This window comes from Perna viridis, chromosome 12 (assembly GCF_037379345.1).
Source record: "Perna viridis isolate PV_CMFRI_1.1 ecotype Kerala chromosome 12, ASM3737934v1, whole genome shotgun sequence".
Lineage (NCBI taxonomy): Eukaryota > Metazoa > Mollusca > Bivalvia > Mytilida > Mytilidae > Perna > Perna viridis.
In genome coordinates this window covers 21,445,206-21,462,237 of record NC_142456.1, presented here as the reverse complement: position 1 = coordinate 21,462,237, position 17,032 = coordinate 21,445,206, and the positions used below count along the sequence as shown (strand labels likewise).

The 17,032-nt window shown below is 33.4% G+C and overlaps 2 protein-coding genes across 7 annotated transcripts in view; both read left to right on the top strand.

Moving 5' to 3' along the window:
- LOC148601673 (rho guanine nucleotide exchange factor 10-like) overlaps window positions 1-8,951 on the top strand; it is a 64,791-nt gene extending 55,840 nt beyond the window's left edge. For all 6 annotated transcript variants that reach the window (XM_088554181.1, XM_088554179.1, XM_088554180.1 and 3 more), the window contains one exon: window positions 1,679-8,951. In XM_088554181.1, coding sequence (XP_088410307.1) covers window positions 1,679-2,793 — 1,115 coding nt within the window. In that variant the 3' untranslated portion in view covers window positions 2,794-8,951. The remainder of the gene's footprint in view (window positions 1-1,678) is intronic.
- A 1,902-nt stretch (window positions 8,952-10,853) lies between these two features.
- LOC148601672 (complement C1q-like protein 4) lies at window positions 10,854-14,528 on the top strand. The gene is made up of 2 exons (XM_088554422.1): window positions 10,854-11,193; window positions 14,081-14,528. The coding sequence occupies exons 1-2, from the start codon at window positions 10,854-10,856 to the stop codon at window positions 14,503-14,505; spliced, it is 765 nt and encodes a 254-aa protein (XP_088410548.1). The 3' UTR covers window positions 14,506-14,528.
- The last annotated feature ends 2,504 nt before the right edge of the window (window positions 14,529-17,032 follow it).

Below are 17,032 nucleotides of genomic sequence, written 5' to 3'. Positions count from 1 at the left end.
GGCTGTTTTAATTTACAAAATTAAGAGGTCTATTTTAACACTAAGTGTTCCTCTGCCTTAGGGTAAACTGTTGATCAAAGTACACAAAGTTTATGACATTAGCATTTGTATAGGGATCCATTAAATAAGCACTCCTTTTTCTTTGTCTACCGTTCTATATATAATTTATATCTCAAAAGCAGTGTTCATTCCAGGCTGCGCCATTGTGCCATTGATGCAAATTTACCGTCTACCGGCGCTTTAACCTTGTACCATATATGCCCAATGGCAGGTCAAAAGTTTTACTTGTATATATATGCAATAAAACTAAAAAGAAGAACAACGATAAGTAAAACACACATAGAAGTTAAATACAAGATATAATCTGCTCATACATATTGTATAACCTCCTATTTTTGGAAAATGCCCCCTAAATTTGCGACCAAAGGAGCCCTTGACCCCCCCCCCACACACACACACACACACACACACACCCCATCAACCCCACTGTTAAACTCTGTAATGAACACTTCAAAAGTGTATTACAAAATGACAAACTAAGACCACTTTTGTTGTCTGTAACCATTACTGAGTAAGAAATAAAGGTGAATTTGGTGGGTTTTTGACCTTGAATCATCTCCTGCTTGATTTCTGTAAGGACTGCTACTTTTATTTCAAAGAAATTTTAAAACATTAAGGAAATAGCAATTTTTTTGAAAAACAACTAAAGTTGGTTCCAAGAAATTGAAAATAAGTAAAACATTCTGTACAAAAAAATCATCTACATGAATAATTTCAATTCTGAAAAGAGTTCTAAATACAAATTCTACTAGAAACTCTTTCTTCACACATCTGTTACATATTTAATTGTTATCATCTCTTGTTACTAACAATGTTGATTATGCAATCAAAACAGACTTCATTTTGCCATGTTGAGACCACATGGGACGTGTAACCCTGAGAATATCAAAGTTACGAAAACAAAAGATATTTGAATAGCAATTAGCACATAGACTCTTAAGTAAATATTTGGATCCCAACAAACTTGAAATAATTTCAACATGAAAATAAGTCAATTTATGATGAATGTAAAGTCAAGGCTTTTAGGTATACATTTCCATGTAAGAATTAGGCAAAATTGTTCTGACATGATTTGTGAGAATCAAGCTTTACATAATATGAATATGTATTTTGACATGGTTTTCTTTGAATGCTGGATTCATACGATATTTGCAGAATGTTCTTGATAGAAGTAAATTCAACACACTTGTATATAGGTTTTTCAAAGAGACATAATATTGATTGGTTATACATGTACAGGTAAAAAAAGTGGGGGGGGGGGGGGGGGTAATATAAGATCAGTTATATTATTGTTTACTTCATTGATTCACATTTATATATGTGTTCATGGATTGATGATGTGGATTCTGTACAAATGAGCTTTGAAAATTATTATACATCAATCATTGTTACAGTTAGGCCTTATTATTATGTGGGTCTGTACCTAAAATGCACAAGTTGATATGGACTTGACAAATGAAAACAATGGTGGTAAATATTAAAAGTTAGGGAAGTTTCAACTGTAGAAAAAATTCAGATACAATAAAAGAAACTAAAGGAAAAATATGGCTGTTTATGTAAGAAAGAAAAATATGTAAATGTTCTGTTAATTTACTCGCCTTTCCATTTTTAATTTTAGATGCTACTGATCCCTTCATTCCACAAGAGCAAAGCTGCACAATCACAAGCCTTATGACGAGTAAAGGGTTTCTGTGGGTGGGAACCAGTTCTGGAGTTCTCCTCACTTTTCCACTACCAAGGTTAAAAGATGGAGTCCCTATTATCAGTGGTAGACCCTTTGTATCATATCATGGTCATAATGGACCGGTTCAATTTCTCATTCCAATTTATTGCGGTACTGTTAATCTGTGGCATAAAGCTAAAGGACTTGATTACAACACTAGTTTTAGTCAGCAATCACAAGGAAGTGTGCTGTCACCTAGAGATTTGACAGGAAGTAAGATGGAAAAGGGCGAACCCAAACAGAATTCTGTTGATGAAAAGGAAGCTGCTGTTTCTCAGGATAGTTCTGAGAGTGATTACATACAGATGACTCATAAGCCTACCCCTCCTCAAAAACCTAGTAATTTGATTAGAGGAACAACAACAACAACAAAAACAAAAACAACAGCAGCAAAATCAACAAAAACAACAGCAACAACTTCAACCACTACATTGGCAAAAAATCGTCTCTCTAGATCAATGGACAATTTAACAGATTTACTTCCTCCTAAACAAGATACCAGTCTGACAAAAGGAAGAACATTAAAACTACCACGTCAGTTAGCTGCTCGTCAAAATGTTACCAAGACTCTGAATTCAAAAAAAAGTTATGGTGAAGATGACGTTTATGAAGTTTATCGAGACCTGATGCGAAATGAATCTATGACAGCTCCAGTATATACAGAAACAAAAGTTGTGCAGAATAATGATGATAAAAAAGCTAAACCTCAAAATCCAGAAGGCGAAAAGAAGTCGAGTCTCTCAAGAAGAATGGCTTCATTTAATATACGAAACAGAAGCAAAAGTAGGTCAAATAATGATGGAGGGTCAAGAAATGAAGGGAAAAATGCCTCTGTCAGAGTTTCGTCAGATGAGTATCGATTACGTGCTCTAGATACATTATCCAAAAGGGGATGTAACTCTGTAATGATTGTCATGGGTGGGGATGGATATATTGATTGGAGAAAGAAATCTTCATCCGTGATGAAAAATCTAGAAGCTGCTTTAATTATATGGCTCTATAAATTCTAACTTATATTTTAATGCATCAGACATAATTTTGTCCCCACCCTTTTTGATTCTTTACATGCAGTAAGGCCATTTATTTAAATATTTTTGGTTCTCAGGACATTTTTTGTGAACATCAGTGAATGAGGAATTTTTTTATTTTTTTTAAAGTGATGTATTTCATTTCTCATTGCTTAGTGTTAGAACAGATTGTCTATACGATGTCTTTAATATGGCAAAAAAATCTAGGCACTCTTTATAGAGACGAGGAAGGGCATGAGAACCAAGATATTTTTTTTATTTGGCCTTTGGTTTTGTGTTTTTTTTTATTTTTATAAATATCTTTAGTGATTCTGATTTTAATTTTCTTCTTTTTCTGTCATTGCAATATCATATTTGATACATGTCTCACAGAGAATCTTGGTAAAAGATAATATTATCTGGATAATTATACCCCCCTTAATGAGTGGGGTATATTTTTATCAACTTGTCTGATCACCTGTTTGAATTTTATTGCACTTGTCTTGACTCCAAATTGATGGAGTCATTTCAAATGTGGTATTTGGCTTTATGTAGATTGGCCCTACCTGTACACTGTAAGGCCAAAAATAAGAAAAAATAGGGTAGGTTGGTAGGGAAATTAATTTTTTTTCCAAAACATTTTACATAGGTAAGCATGGTAAATGGGGCAACAATCTAGACTTTAACACTGCTTGAGCCAAAATGGCCATAAAATGTTAATGATAGGGGCAAAACAAATAAGGGTAGGTAGGGTACACAGAAACAGACATTTTTTTTTTGGCCTAAGCAAGTTTGATTGCTGTCCAATATTGTGTTCCTGTTTCGTGAGACTTTTCATGAAATATGGAATAATAGGAATAGTTTTCATAACAAAAATCTTGGTTGCTACTGGATTGATTAATTTCAAGTGAGATACAGTGTATGTGGGTTTTTATAGATGTGGCATACATTGCAACCAATTTTGGTTTTGTGGGACTTACCTTTTATTTACTGCATGGATTGTCAATGAGTGGGGTAAACCTAGCTCAACAATACACGCAACTTCATGTTTAATTTTCTTTAAGAATTGTTTAACCAAATAGTGTTCTTAGATTTTAATTGTCATAAAATTATGAAACTATCATCCTTATTTATTAATTATCATGCATATCATTTGAACATATAAATTACTTAAATAGGAAAGTTGAATCATATACTGATTATTGTGTCTTTGATAATAAAGCCTGAAGGCGAGAATAGGGCCACTTTTGATACTTAATATATCACCTTCTGGTTAAATTTTATGACTTCCCAGGTTTCCTGGGTTTTGTTTTTTTGTTTTTTTTTTGTTTTTTTTTTTATAATATCTTCATTCTATTTATCAATTTTCAACTTCATTATTATTGTTTGTGCAATATCTTATTTGTGTGTATAAAAAAGGTACATTTGTAAATAGTGCTAAAATTTTATTTTTAAATAGACATACATGTATATTTTCTATTAATTATAGGTGCTATTTTTATTACATGAAGCAAGGCAATAGAGCAAAATCTATATATTTGTAGAAAGAAATATTGTTCTTTTAAGAACATTTTATACTTCAGTTTATTACTAGAAGGTATATTTTCATATAAGTGTTGTGAATTTCTTTTTTTTTTTTTTTTTTTATGATTGAATTTATAAGTTTAAATTAAAAAAAAAAGGGTTTGTAATATTAAATGATATTTTCCTGACATTCCTTTTTTTAGAAATGGAATTTATTACTATTTTAGTAAGATTTTTTAACTGAACCAAACTACAATGTATGTGATACAAACCTTGACTGAGTTTCAGACACTATCACTCTACTAGATATATAAATAGTCATATTGTCAGACCAAGTACTAATTCCTAATAAATTTACTTTATTGTTCATTTTGTTGTTTTGTTGTTAAGAACTATTTTATTTTTTACATTACATAATGACTTTATTCTGTGATAATAATTTTGTGGGTAAAAAAAACCCATTGGAATGAGCTAGGAACAATAATGAGATCTTCTTGTCTCTTATAGTATATGTTCTTATGATAATTTTCATAAATTGTATTTTTGCAGTTTTGACAAGAAAGTGAAAACTACAGTTGTTTTATTTTAATGAATCTTCTATAATGTTTTGTATCAGTCAGTATATTATTAATGAGTTTAAAATTTTCTTTTTTTTTGTCATAAAAAAATTATGTTCCTGCCATAATCAATGGTAAATACAGTGAAATCTAAACTGAACCCCTTCAGGACTTTAAAATTGGTTTGGTTTAGACAGATGTTTGGTTTACCAAGGTTAAAAATATTTTAATTGATATGAACGGACTTTATAACATGTCTGGTTTAGACAGGTATTCAGATTATTCAGGGTTCAGTTCAGACAGGTTTCACTATGCAGTTTAAGGAGGTAGACCTAAAGTAAGGGATACAACTCTTGAAAATCATTGGAATATTTGTATTAAGCATTTCACATCAATCTCATGTAAGCATCAAAGTAACTTGGATTGATTTCATTCTGTTTCAAATGAAAGCTTGACAGGTTTTGGTGAAATTTTATATGATACAAACATATCACTGATTTTTAGAGTTATGTCCCTTACCCTTAGTCTACCTCCTTAAGAGACAAAACTGAGGATTTTACTTAGTTACTGGCATTGAGTAAAAATTAGTGACTCAGATCTTAGTTCATATCTTTCATGCATTGTTTGTCTTGTATAGAATGTGTCTTTCATGCTTAGTTTTTTTACTGTTTATAATGCATTCTTTGTCCTTTGATATATCTGTAAATAGAAAGTGCTTAAGGTAAACAGTCCCTACCCCTCTTTTGTTTGTTTAGGATTGATGTATTGTTTTTACTATGCTTGTGATAGCTTTGCTTTAATTAGTTAGATCAAATATTGATTGAACACCAACACAGTATGTCTGTTTTTGTTTTATCAGATCCACTATCGTTATAAGTTAAAGATTGAAATACAGTAAAACCTGCCTTAGCAACCGCCTGTATTCAGCAAATTACCTTTCTTAAAAGACTAACTATCATGGAAGAGTTCATGTGGGAGATTTTTACATAAAAGCAAATTTTTTTATGTGAAACTTCATTTATTTAGTCATTTTCACAGAAATTATAGAAATTGTGACTGAAAACCTCCCACAAAACTTACATTTTTTGTGGGAGATTCCAAATTATGGGAGTCTCTCTCCTTTTATGGAAGGTCATGTTTGACTGTAGCAATGTTTGTTTTTTGTCCTTGCCAGTTATGTGGTCCTTTTCACAAAAAATCGTTAGTGTAAAATTAGTCGTAAATTATGACGTCATAGTAAATAAATGGTAGTGTGACGTCATAACTTACGACTAATTTTACACTTACGATTTTTTCTGAAAAGGACCACTGGATTTTACTGTTACAATCCTTTTTTTATTGTATATTCACTTCCAGTTTTGCCAATTTCTGCTTTGTTTGTAGACCTTATAAAATCATCCTAGATTGTATACACAGGGTGTCTATTTGGAACATTTCCTTGTTATAATAATTGTTATGTTAAACAATATCCATTAATGCATGGAATATTTCTTTAATTGTGGATGGAAAGGGCTATAGTGGAATCAGTATGAACACCTTTTTTCAAAATTTGTATTTTTGGTATAAAAATTTGAACTTGATTTAGTAAGGGTGTGTTGAAAGAAAATTTATGACCTGTACCTGTTTATGAATTTAGTTTTCCCACTCTGCATGGCATGTTGGTTTTGAAACCCTTGTATAATTATTTTCTGGTTTTCGAATTAATAAGGGTAATCTAAACATGCAAGTGCTAATGCCTTAAATTACATACATTGAAATCTATACTGATCCCATTTGAAGTAAATGATTTGCCAAGTTATGACAGGTGTCTGTTTTACTTAGGTTCAAGATGCATTTTAATAAATTGATAATTTGTTGATATGAAATTACTATAAGAAGTGTAGTGATTAAATAGGTTTTTGGTTTATGCAAAGAAACTTAGCAAAATTTTATGGTTGGACAGACCTGGCAAGCACCCTTTCTTAAAGTCAATAAAATTTGATACTGTAAAACCTGTCTAAACCAAACCACGAATAAACCAGAAACCTGTCTAAACCAGACACTTGCCAAAGTCCCTTTTAATTGGTTGAAGTGTATTTTAAACTGAAATAAAAAAAAAATTCTGTCCAAACCATACACTTCAACAGTCCAAAATTGTTCTGGTTTAGATAAGTGTCATTGCATTAATGCATAAAAGCTTTATTTTGTGTGTTAAAACAAGAAAAATTTAGTACATTGGTCTCCTCTGTCAGTATTTTTTCTCCCTACCCCTTTAACTTGAAATCCAGGATTTACCCATAGAAGAGTGTATGTTGTCCTAATTAGTTCAAAGATTTCTTCCTAAAATAAACTTTTGGATATTCCATGGATTTTGTAAAAATCACCATGCAAATATATTTTTTTAGTTTTTGTACACTTGTTTGATCAATTTTAATATCCTGCTTTATAAAGATTAAAGTGCCATTTAATTTGAAGTTGATGCAAAAATTCTTAACTATTGACCCACTGTACTTTAAAGTACCATCCCTTTTTTTTAAATCATTCAAGGGTCAAAAGAATGCATATTGTTAGCTTCAATGTGTTGCATGTCTGTCTGCCTGCTGGTCCCCCCACTGTTTCCAGATGATAACTTAAGAATGAATCAATGATCAACTTCGCATTGTTGTTTAGTACCATAAATTACAGGCTATGTTTAGTTTTCAGCAAAATCCAAAAGGAAGTTTTCGAGTAAGGCCATTTTAAACATTTTGCTATCCCCCCCTTTTTTCACCATTATAATGCATGTTATAACTTTATGTTTGATTAATGCCCTTTTTTAAAAAGGAAGTAATTCTTACTTTACCAGTACAGTCTTTTATTGCATAAATCTGAGGTATCTTGTTTCTGTACTAAAGAAATGATTGTCCATTCCATCCATAATATGATTAAAATTAAATTTGCATTAAAATATATTTCTATGATACATGTATATTTTCAAAGTGAATTAACGAATTGTTTAATTCTAATGTCACTTGACATACATATGAGATCAGTTCTTACCTCTCAGGGGAACTGTCAGAAGAGCCGGCTCTAGGACAATTCTAACCTCTCAGGGGAACTGTCAGAACAGCCGACTCTAGGACAGTTCTAACCTCTCAGGGGAACTGTCAGAACATCCGACTCTAGGACAGTTCTAACCTCTCAGGGGAACTGTTAGAACAGCCGACTCTAGGACAGATCTAACCTCTCAGGGGAACTGTCGTCAGAACAGCCGACTCTAGGACAGTTCTATAAGTGTCATAGAACAGTTCTAGGGCCGGCTCTTCAGACAGTTTTACCAGAACCAACCCTAAAACTGTTCTTGTAGAGCTGGCTCTGCTAGACCTGTCAGAAAACCTGGTTTCTATTGTAGAATTGTTCACGTGGAACCGTCTCTGCTAGAAGTGTAAGAACTGACAACGAAAACAGTTCTAGTAGATCCAACTCTTGTCCATTCTTTCAGATTCAGCTCTATGAACAGTTTTAGAGTCAGCTCTACAAGAACCAGTTCTGGTAGAACTGTCAGAATAGCTGGCTCTAGAACTGTCTTAGAACTGTTCTAAATCTGTCATAGGACGGTTCTTCTGACAGTTGTAGGACAGTTTTGTGATAGGTTAGAGCTGATCTCACCTTTAGGCAGGTCAAAGGAAATCACTCTTGTGTTCAAAAAGTTTGGTGGATTATTCAGAAAATTGGACATCGCTGGAGCAGACAACCCGCTTATTTTTTGGTAATTTCTAGATCGCCACTGCTTGATCCTTACAATGACAGCCACTTCATTATAGCTTTGTAAAATCAATGGCATATCCATAAATTTATTTAAAAAGAAGTGTCAATTCATTTATTAATTTATAATAAAAAAAAAATAAATAAAAAGGATTCCATGCCATGATGATCATTATTCCTAATTCCAGGATTCGTTTATTTCTTCTTTTCTTTGTTAACTGTTAATTTTCGCCTGCTCTTTTATTTCCTCTCTTAACTTAACATCAACCTACTTGTTGAGATTAAATACATTAATGTTTAAGCATTATTTAATTGTTATTGACTGTTAAAATTCTATTAAATTATGACGTATTGTAACTGTTTTTTTTTTTATTATACCCCCGATCGATGAATAAGTGATCTATTAGAACCACCATGTCCGTCCATCTGTCCGTCGGATTGATTGTTTTTGTCACGATTATCCCTGCTCAATGGATGGATTAATTTCAAATGTTGTATGTTGATTTATATAGATGAGGCGTATGTTTTCAGTGTTTTTGTCTGCTGTTCAATAGCTTCCCATGCGATTTGGGGGATACATGTACCTAGCATGACAACGCGTGCAATTTCATGTTTATTTTATGACGACTAGGGGAACTTAGCCTCGATAAATAATGAAAATTTAGTAAGGAATCTAAAAATATGAAGTTGAGTGTTTTTTTTTAATGTTAAAAATCAAAACAAAACTAGTAAGACCATGCTTAGAAAGTAGGTACAGATACAACAAAAGAAAACATGTTAGAGAGAGGTATTACGGAATTTGCTACATTCGTAATAGGAGAGTTCGCCAGTCACATTAGTGATGTCATATTCACTAATTTGCATATCATTAAGTGTCAAATTGGTTGGCAAATAAACAACTAAATAAACAATTAACAATTTGATGATTAGAATACCAATTTTCAAAACTTTATAGCTTTGTTATTGTACATCCAATTTTGGTTCTGTAAAATGTTTCATTTACATAAAAGAATTCATACTCTACATGTGAATTTATAACTGTTTTACTTGAAGAATAAATTTGAAACGATATTTATATGTAAAACTCTATCTTCATATACAATTATAATTAGAATTTTATGTTCATATAGTCTAATTTCTGAATATTGATTTAAATGCCAATCAGTGGGTTTTGCCAACCAAAGCCAAATCACAGGTAAGTGATGACATTACAAAAAACTCTCCTATATCACCTGATATGCTTAGTCTTTGTCTTTTCTAGACTGGTTCACGGTCGCAATACTCAGTATGTTACACATTATACAAATATATCGTGAGAGTGTATTGCTAGTAGCTAATACCTGGAACGTTGTCTTGGGAACCAGGATAATGTCTTTTCTAACTCATAAACAGTATTATTTCATTACAGTCTTGTCCATCTTTTATTTGACAGTCCTTGTTGTCTGTTTAATGCTATCTTGTCTATTTCAGTTTGGCCTATTCACCTTATGTTGGATAGTCCTTGTTGTCATGCCCATAGTATGTTGGACAGTCCTTGTCCTGTCTGTCTTAAGTTTTTTTGTCTGTCTCATGTCCTGTCCAGCTTATGTTATCCTGTTCTTATGGTGTCTTGTGTCCATCTTATGCTATCTTTTATTCTGTCCGAAGTTACTTTTATCATCATACACCTGCTGCGAGGTTGTTCAGCGACGAAAAATAAATATTATACATTTCAGGTAAGTATTGCTCTGTTTTATATTCTGAAAAGGCGACTTTTAGAGAAAATTTTCCGGAAGGTAGGAGGCACTCACTGACCTAAGAGAGGACCCGATTGATATTTTCTATATTACCAACCAAATTTCGTGTGTAAGGTTGACCCCTTAAATTCGCATATGTTCGAACTTTATTTAAAATGGTTCAACTTGCATTTCTGAGTTAACAACGCTACGAGGGAACGTATCATGGTTGTTGATGCATGGCGAACGGAGCAGGATTCTATTTTCAAAAGACGATTTTGAACAAAAATCCAGAGAACTTAGGATAATGTCTTATATTTCTCTCTGGTATTAGTGACTTTTAAATTGACCTTTATGTCCCTAACAGATAACGTAAGCGCTGACCATGTTATTCAGATAAGATTCACAGTTCCAATAAACTTCAGGATTTTCGAATTTGTTTGTCAGGTTATTGGAAATGTGTAGTATTTTCCTGTATATTGCGATTTTCTTTCTTCCGAATGTGTTTTCTATTTCAAAAAATGGGATTTCGGAGTCGATATCAATGGATATAAATGAGAAGTTCCGAACGCTTTCAAATGAGAATCGCGACTTGAAAGAGCAGCTGAATAAAATGTATAAACTTTTAACAAACACTGTGAGAAAGGTTTCCATTTTTGAAAGTGAGCTGGGGCATTATAAACAGGAAGTCCAATCTTTGGAAAACAAACTAGATGCATCAGAGAGACATTTTGGTAATGCAGAAACGGACATTCCTACCGTAATGCCGAACAAACTATCTATCAAATCTGAAAATATAACCAACGGTGAGAGAAGAGGCGTATCGAAGAACTTGAATGGAAAACAGGATAAACGAAATGTCTTCCCGATTCGGAAGAGACTGGGTAGGAATTTTCAAATAACTTTTTACTACCCCTATATATATTGACTCTTACGCTCGTCCGTTCCCCGAGTGGTTCTGTTTATTAGTAAGGCCAATATTTTTCATTCACAAACTTTTCGACTTACACCATTAACAAATTTTCTGATTCGGAAAATTTTGAAAATAAATACTCTGTCCCGACCAAAATTGAAAGAAAGATTTTTTTTATGGTAATGAAACAATCTAATTCACAAAGCATCACCCTCAGATCTACTTATTTTTCTTGTCTTTTAAGTACCAGCCCATATAAAATTCAGACACAGGCTATTGTAATGTGATTCATGGTGTTAAAAAAACATGGATCAAACAATGCCTTTTGGTCTACATATGCTGTGTTTTTATGTGACAATAGTCTTTTCTATCTTGAGGTCTGTACTTTTGAGAAAACTACACTTTAACCTCCCACTAAAATTAACCAAATCAAACTAAAATAAGAACGATAACTCTTGCAAAGTGCTAATTCTATGTTCGACCTAAATAAATTTTACCTTAAGAAGGTAGACGAGGTAAGGGACACAACTCGTAAAAATCATTGGAACGTTTGTATTCAGCAGTATATCAATCTTACAATGTATGTAAGCATCTAATTAACTTGGATACATATTATTCTGCTTCAAACAAAAGCTTGAAAGGCTTTAGTGAAATTGAATATGATACAAACATATCCCCGACTTTATGAGTTATGTCCCTTACACTAGGTCTACCTCCTTTAAGCGCAACCTCAAAAATAAAAACTAAGACTGCTTATGTGATCTATAATAACGGTTTCTGAACATGAAATAAAACTGAATACGGTGGGTTTTGACATGCATGAATTACATCCTCTCTGATTTTTGTAAAGACTAGTCTTAAGGACTTCTCCATCTAAGAATCGGGCATAATGAGTATAAGGTGTGGCACATAAAGGAAGAAAACACATGAACTTTATTGCATTAACTGAGTATTTATACCTGATTACCTCCAGAAATAAGCATAAAACTGTTTGTAAAATTTGCCCTTTAAAGGTATTAATATTCAAATTTAGTTAACATACACTATATATGGAAAAATGGCGGGAAATTTTTCAAGCACTTTTTCATTACATAATTAGTCAAAAAACATAAAGATGTACGTCACATATGCTCCAGAAAAAAAATTTAAATATCTTTTCAGTTGTGTTCTAGATGATTTGAATATATTTGTGGCAAGAAAAAATCTAAATTGAGAATTATGATGTGCCATTTATTGCCTGATTCTTACACAGCATTGTACTTAAATCGTGTAAGCGAATCTCAAATTGGCTACCCCGGGCATATTATGTAAAACTCGGACGTTTTCATAAACCAAATATCACCTGGAGAACACAACAGTTTCAGCACACCCATGGAAGTAAGAATTTCACTTCGAACGTCCACACCACATCTGGAAAGATTGTTTCCTTTTTATTGTCCCCCGCGACGCGTCGAGAGGGGACATGGAAATGCAGCGGGCGTCCGTCCGTCCACGTTTTCCGCACTTTTTTGTTATGCTTTTACCAAATAAGTTTGTTTTTGGTATGTGGCCTTATTACGAGGAGTTACAGATTAAGTTCGACTTTGGTTACGGTTGAATGATTTTTACGGAAGTTATGTCCCTTGTACTTAGAAAATGTTATTGAATTTACAGTTTTCCGCACTTTTTTGTAATGCTTCCACAAATTGATTTTAAATTTTGTTTGTAGTCTTACTATGAGAAGTTACAGATTAAGTTCGACTTTGGTTACGGTTGAATGATTTTTTACGGTAGTTACGACCCATGGACTTAAAATTAGAAAACTTCAGTGAATTTACAGTATTCCGCACTTTTTTGTAATGCTTTCACAAGTTGGTTTTATATTTTGTGTGTAGTCTTACTATGAGAATGTACAGATGAAGTTCGACTTTGGTTATGTTGATTGATTTTTATGGAAGTAATGGCCCTTGGACTTAGACAATTTCAGTGGACTTAAAGTTTTCCTCACTTTTTTTTCTTTCGCAGGGAATATTGGAACGCTGTTCTTTTATATCGGAGAAAATTGCTATTCTCACTGATTATTAACCAATTACCCAAAATACTTTAAAATATGTCAAAAACTGACCAATTGGTATGAATTCAAACCGGGCATCTATACGGGGCCAATATAAAAAAAAGAGGGCCAACATGGATCAAAGCAGGGCCAATACGGCATCATGATTTCCAGTCGTTTAATATCGCCACTTTGAGTTAGAATTGGATTTAACGAACTTGGATCACCTGGGCTAAAAGCTGCAGAAACACAAAAACATTTTCCATTTTATACAAAAAGGATATTTAAGACTGAATAATGTTCTTTACCTACATGTTCTTGGTAAAACACGAAAACAACTGTTCTATAAATCATCTAGTTAAGTTAGTTAATAAATTGTCAAAAAATATGTAATTTTATATTGGCCCTGTTATAGGTTTCGGTCAATCATATTGGCCTCGACAGCCGTACTGGTCCTCGGCGATGCCACGGGACCAATACGACCGCCTCGACCAATATGACAGACCTCAAATCTGTAACAGGGCAAATATGAAATTGGTAATGTCCGCTTCAGATACTTCAATGAAATTAACACAATGCATGCTGATATAGAGAGCATTATCGATTAAGTAATTAAGTAATTGCCCTTAGGAAATATTGCCTTCAACATTTATACAAATCTAGTTTTTCAACGTTCATGCAATATCACTGTCAGTTTCCCCGGGGGTAGACGATTCCTAATGACAAAAAACAACAATTGCATAAATAATTTATGCTCTAGATGGAAACAGAAGACTATTGTAAAGCACTGATTTTACTTAACCACTGAATTTTCATTTTTTTTCAGTCGGTGGAGTCGGACCTGTTGTTGCATTTAGTGTAACGATGAACGTGAACAACGAAAACCTAGCGATTGGTCAGACAGTCAGTTTTGACCACGTGATCACAAATATTGGTGGCGGTTTTATAGGAAGTACGAGCACATTCCGAGCACCAGAATCTGGGCTCTATCATTTTGATGTTATTATAATGAGTCACAAAGGTGAAGATGTTCAGACGGAAATTGTCAAGGACGGGACCGAAGTTGCTCGTTTATATTCAGGAGACTCAAGTTCGTTCGGAGTCGGAGTTCAGTCAGTTGTGCTTTATCTGACTTCTGGAAGCAGTGTATGGGTCAGGGTTTTAGATAACCCTGCTGTCAATAATGGAAATATTCGTATATTTGGTCTCCACTGGTCTTCATTTTCTGGATTTCTGATACAGCGTAATTAGGCTATAGGCATCTTGATGATTACACATGGTTTCTAAATATTAAAGTCATTAAAACATTCTTATAACCGATTTCTTATAGCATTCTTAGATATTTGGTATATTGCTTTTGCATGATGTCTGTTACCTGTCCATGTTTCACGCTAATCTACATTTAAAACTAATTTACAGTAAGACGTAGTAATTTTTAGCTGCTGTATATTGGAAATTTTCGTTACAGTATGAGATTTTTTGGCTTCAATGTTGTATTAGAAGTTATTATAGAGAATGCTTACTATATATTTGGTGCATTACTCTCTCATGATGACTTGTACCGTGTCTTCCTTTTCAAGGTTCTTCGCTCATATACTCCCTGTTTATCGTAGGAGTTGATTTGACAGGAATGTTTGAGTTGGGGTATCATTAGCACGACGTAGCATGCAACATGTTTTTTCTTCATTGCTAAGCATGTAGTTTCTAACTGAGCAGTTAAGACAAAATTATACATCATGATTTCATTAAAAAACATACGATGCCACAAAAACAAAAGTGTAGGTGTACAAAGTAAACCTTTTGCTAAAAAACCCAAAACAAAACAAAACAAATAGAGTTTTAATTTATAAAAAAAATTAATCAGAAAGCAGGACATACATTCGCGTCATTGTCTATATTCTTACGCTGTTATGTTAACAATATCTTTTGCAGTAATGAACTAGTGTCCAGAATTCCTTATAACTTAGTCATAACTTTGATTACATTGTCAACATGGAATTAAAAGAAAATTCCATTGATAATGAGGGATATTGAATATATGATTGATGGGTCTCCACTCCCCGGGAAAATGTCCCCATGTGACAAATTGCTAAAAGGTTCATAGACAGTTGTGTCACGATTCACTAGATACATTTTATTGGGTTTGTACTGGAATAATAACTATTGTGCTTTTATCGAGGAATCTTTAATTGTAATGATGGCGTTATGTTGTTGCAGTATGTTAAACAATTTTTGTTTACCGGACAAAAAGCAAACTGCAACTCATGCACTTCAAATATATGCATATACAAAAATAAACAGTTAAGCGAAATTTTGGAAAAGGCCGAATGGATCATTCTTGAAATACAGTTCAGGAAATGATATTTTCACATGACAAGAAACAGGCGCGTAGCTGAGGCCAAATTGAAGTGTAGGCAAAATTACGGCAGGGGGTCTGGGGGCTGCTTAAGGCGAAGCCCCCCTCCCCCGAAGCTCCGCGGAGATTGCGTTTTAGAGCATCATTTATGCCTCTCCTGGATGTATTTTATCTAAAAAAAAACAATTGGCAAAATTAATTGCAGGGTGCAGGCAAAAGCTTTTTTGCCTAACGGCAGCTACGCACCTGAGAAATAAAAAAAAACAATACACAATCGATTATCGAGTTAAAAAAAAATGATCTTCGGTCCAAAATAGGTAACAATGTATCAAAATGTGAATGTCATGAATTTCCCAGTTCATGAAGCATGAACTGCATGCTACAGATTTGGGCACTTCGCATAACTTGGTAAAAAATAGAACACAGTTCAATGTACACACATTGATTCTTGACTGCTAGATGTATTGAAGGATGGTAGACTTAGTGTAGCTGTTACGGAAAAGCGTTGTGTAAGTAGGTATGTATAAGAGAAAAGACGTGCAGGACGTGCACAAACCCTGCCTTACTTCGCTCGGTCGTTACTTGTATTGAAGTCACATTAAAGTCACACCTAAATCGAATTCCTGAACGTGCTCTGGGCACCGGGAATTACCAGATAAGTCACTTTCGTGTTAGGTAGTGGGCATGATCAACTACAGTGTATAAGCTATATAAAAATATGTATAGCTAGTGTACTTTTACAATATCCCTTAATTAGTACACTTGCATAAAGAAGAAGTATTAAACTCTCTTGTCAAATCCGTACGCTTACATATTTTTTTTGGATAAAAAACGGTGCTTTTTAACAAAACAAAACTGACTAATCCAGCAACAATGCATTATTGTCAAAGATTGACAACTAGCATCAAACAAACAAAAAATGAAAATGAAAATAAAAGACAGTAAGTCGAAAACAAAACTGTTTTTATTTTATGCTTACGCATTTCATCAATTCAGGATCACTGAAAATATCTGATACAATTAGTTTCGTACACATCCCATAATATCGGCTGCCTCTTACATAATATTGTAGTAAATCCGATCAATTAAAAAATGCAACGATGCGATGCATATAATTCCATAATTCACTCTTAGATATTTAATTAAAATTGGTTTTATACTATATTTCCTGGTGAAGCTTGCAGACATTGTAAGTTTACATCGAAATTAATGACGTGTTTTCGGAGGAATTAACTTTTTGCACCGTCTGTGTTTGTTCATATTTGATTTTTACCAGAATTTCAATTTGCCTAATGTGGTTAATCCCGTGCACGCAACACGGTTCCAATTAGAAGTCCTCGTACATGCAGTTTCCTATGAGAGAAAATACATGTCAACTAAAATCTACTTTAATCTATCTGAGCGATTTATCTTGTCATTCTA

Bases quoted from the DNA above. Each gene is read 5' to 3' on its own strand.
- LOC148601672 (XM_088554422.1), top strand. From the start codon at position 10,854: ATGGATATAAATGAGAAGTTCCGAACGCTTTCAAATGAGAATCGCGAC. The intron at 11,194-14,080 runs GTAGGAATTTTC...ATTTTTTTTCAG, and splicing joins CCCGATTCGGAAGAGACTGG to TCGGTGGAGTCGGACCTGTT.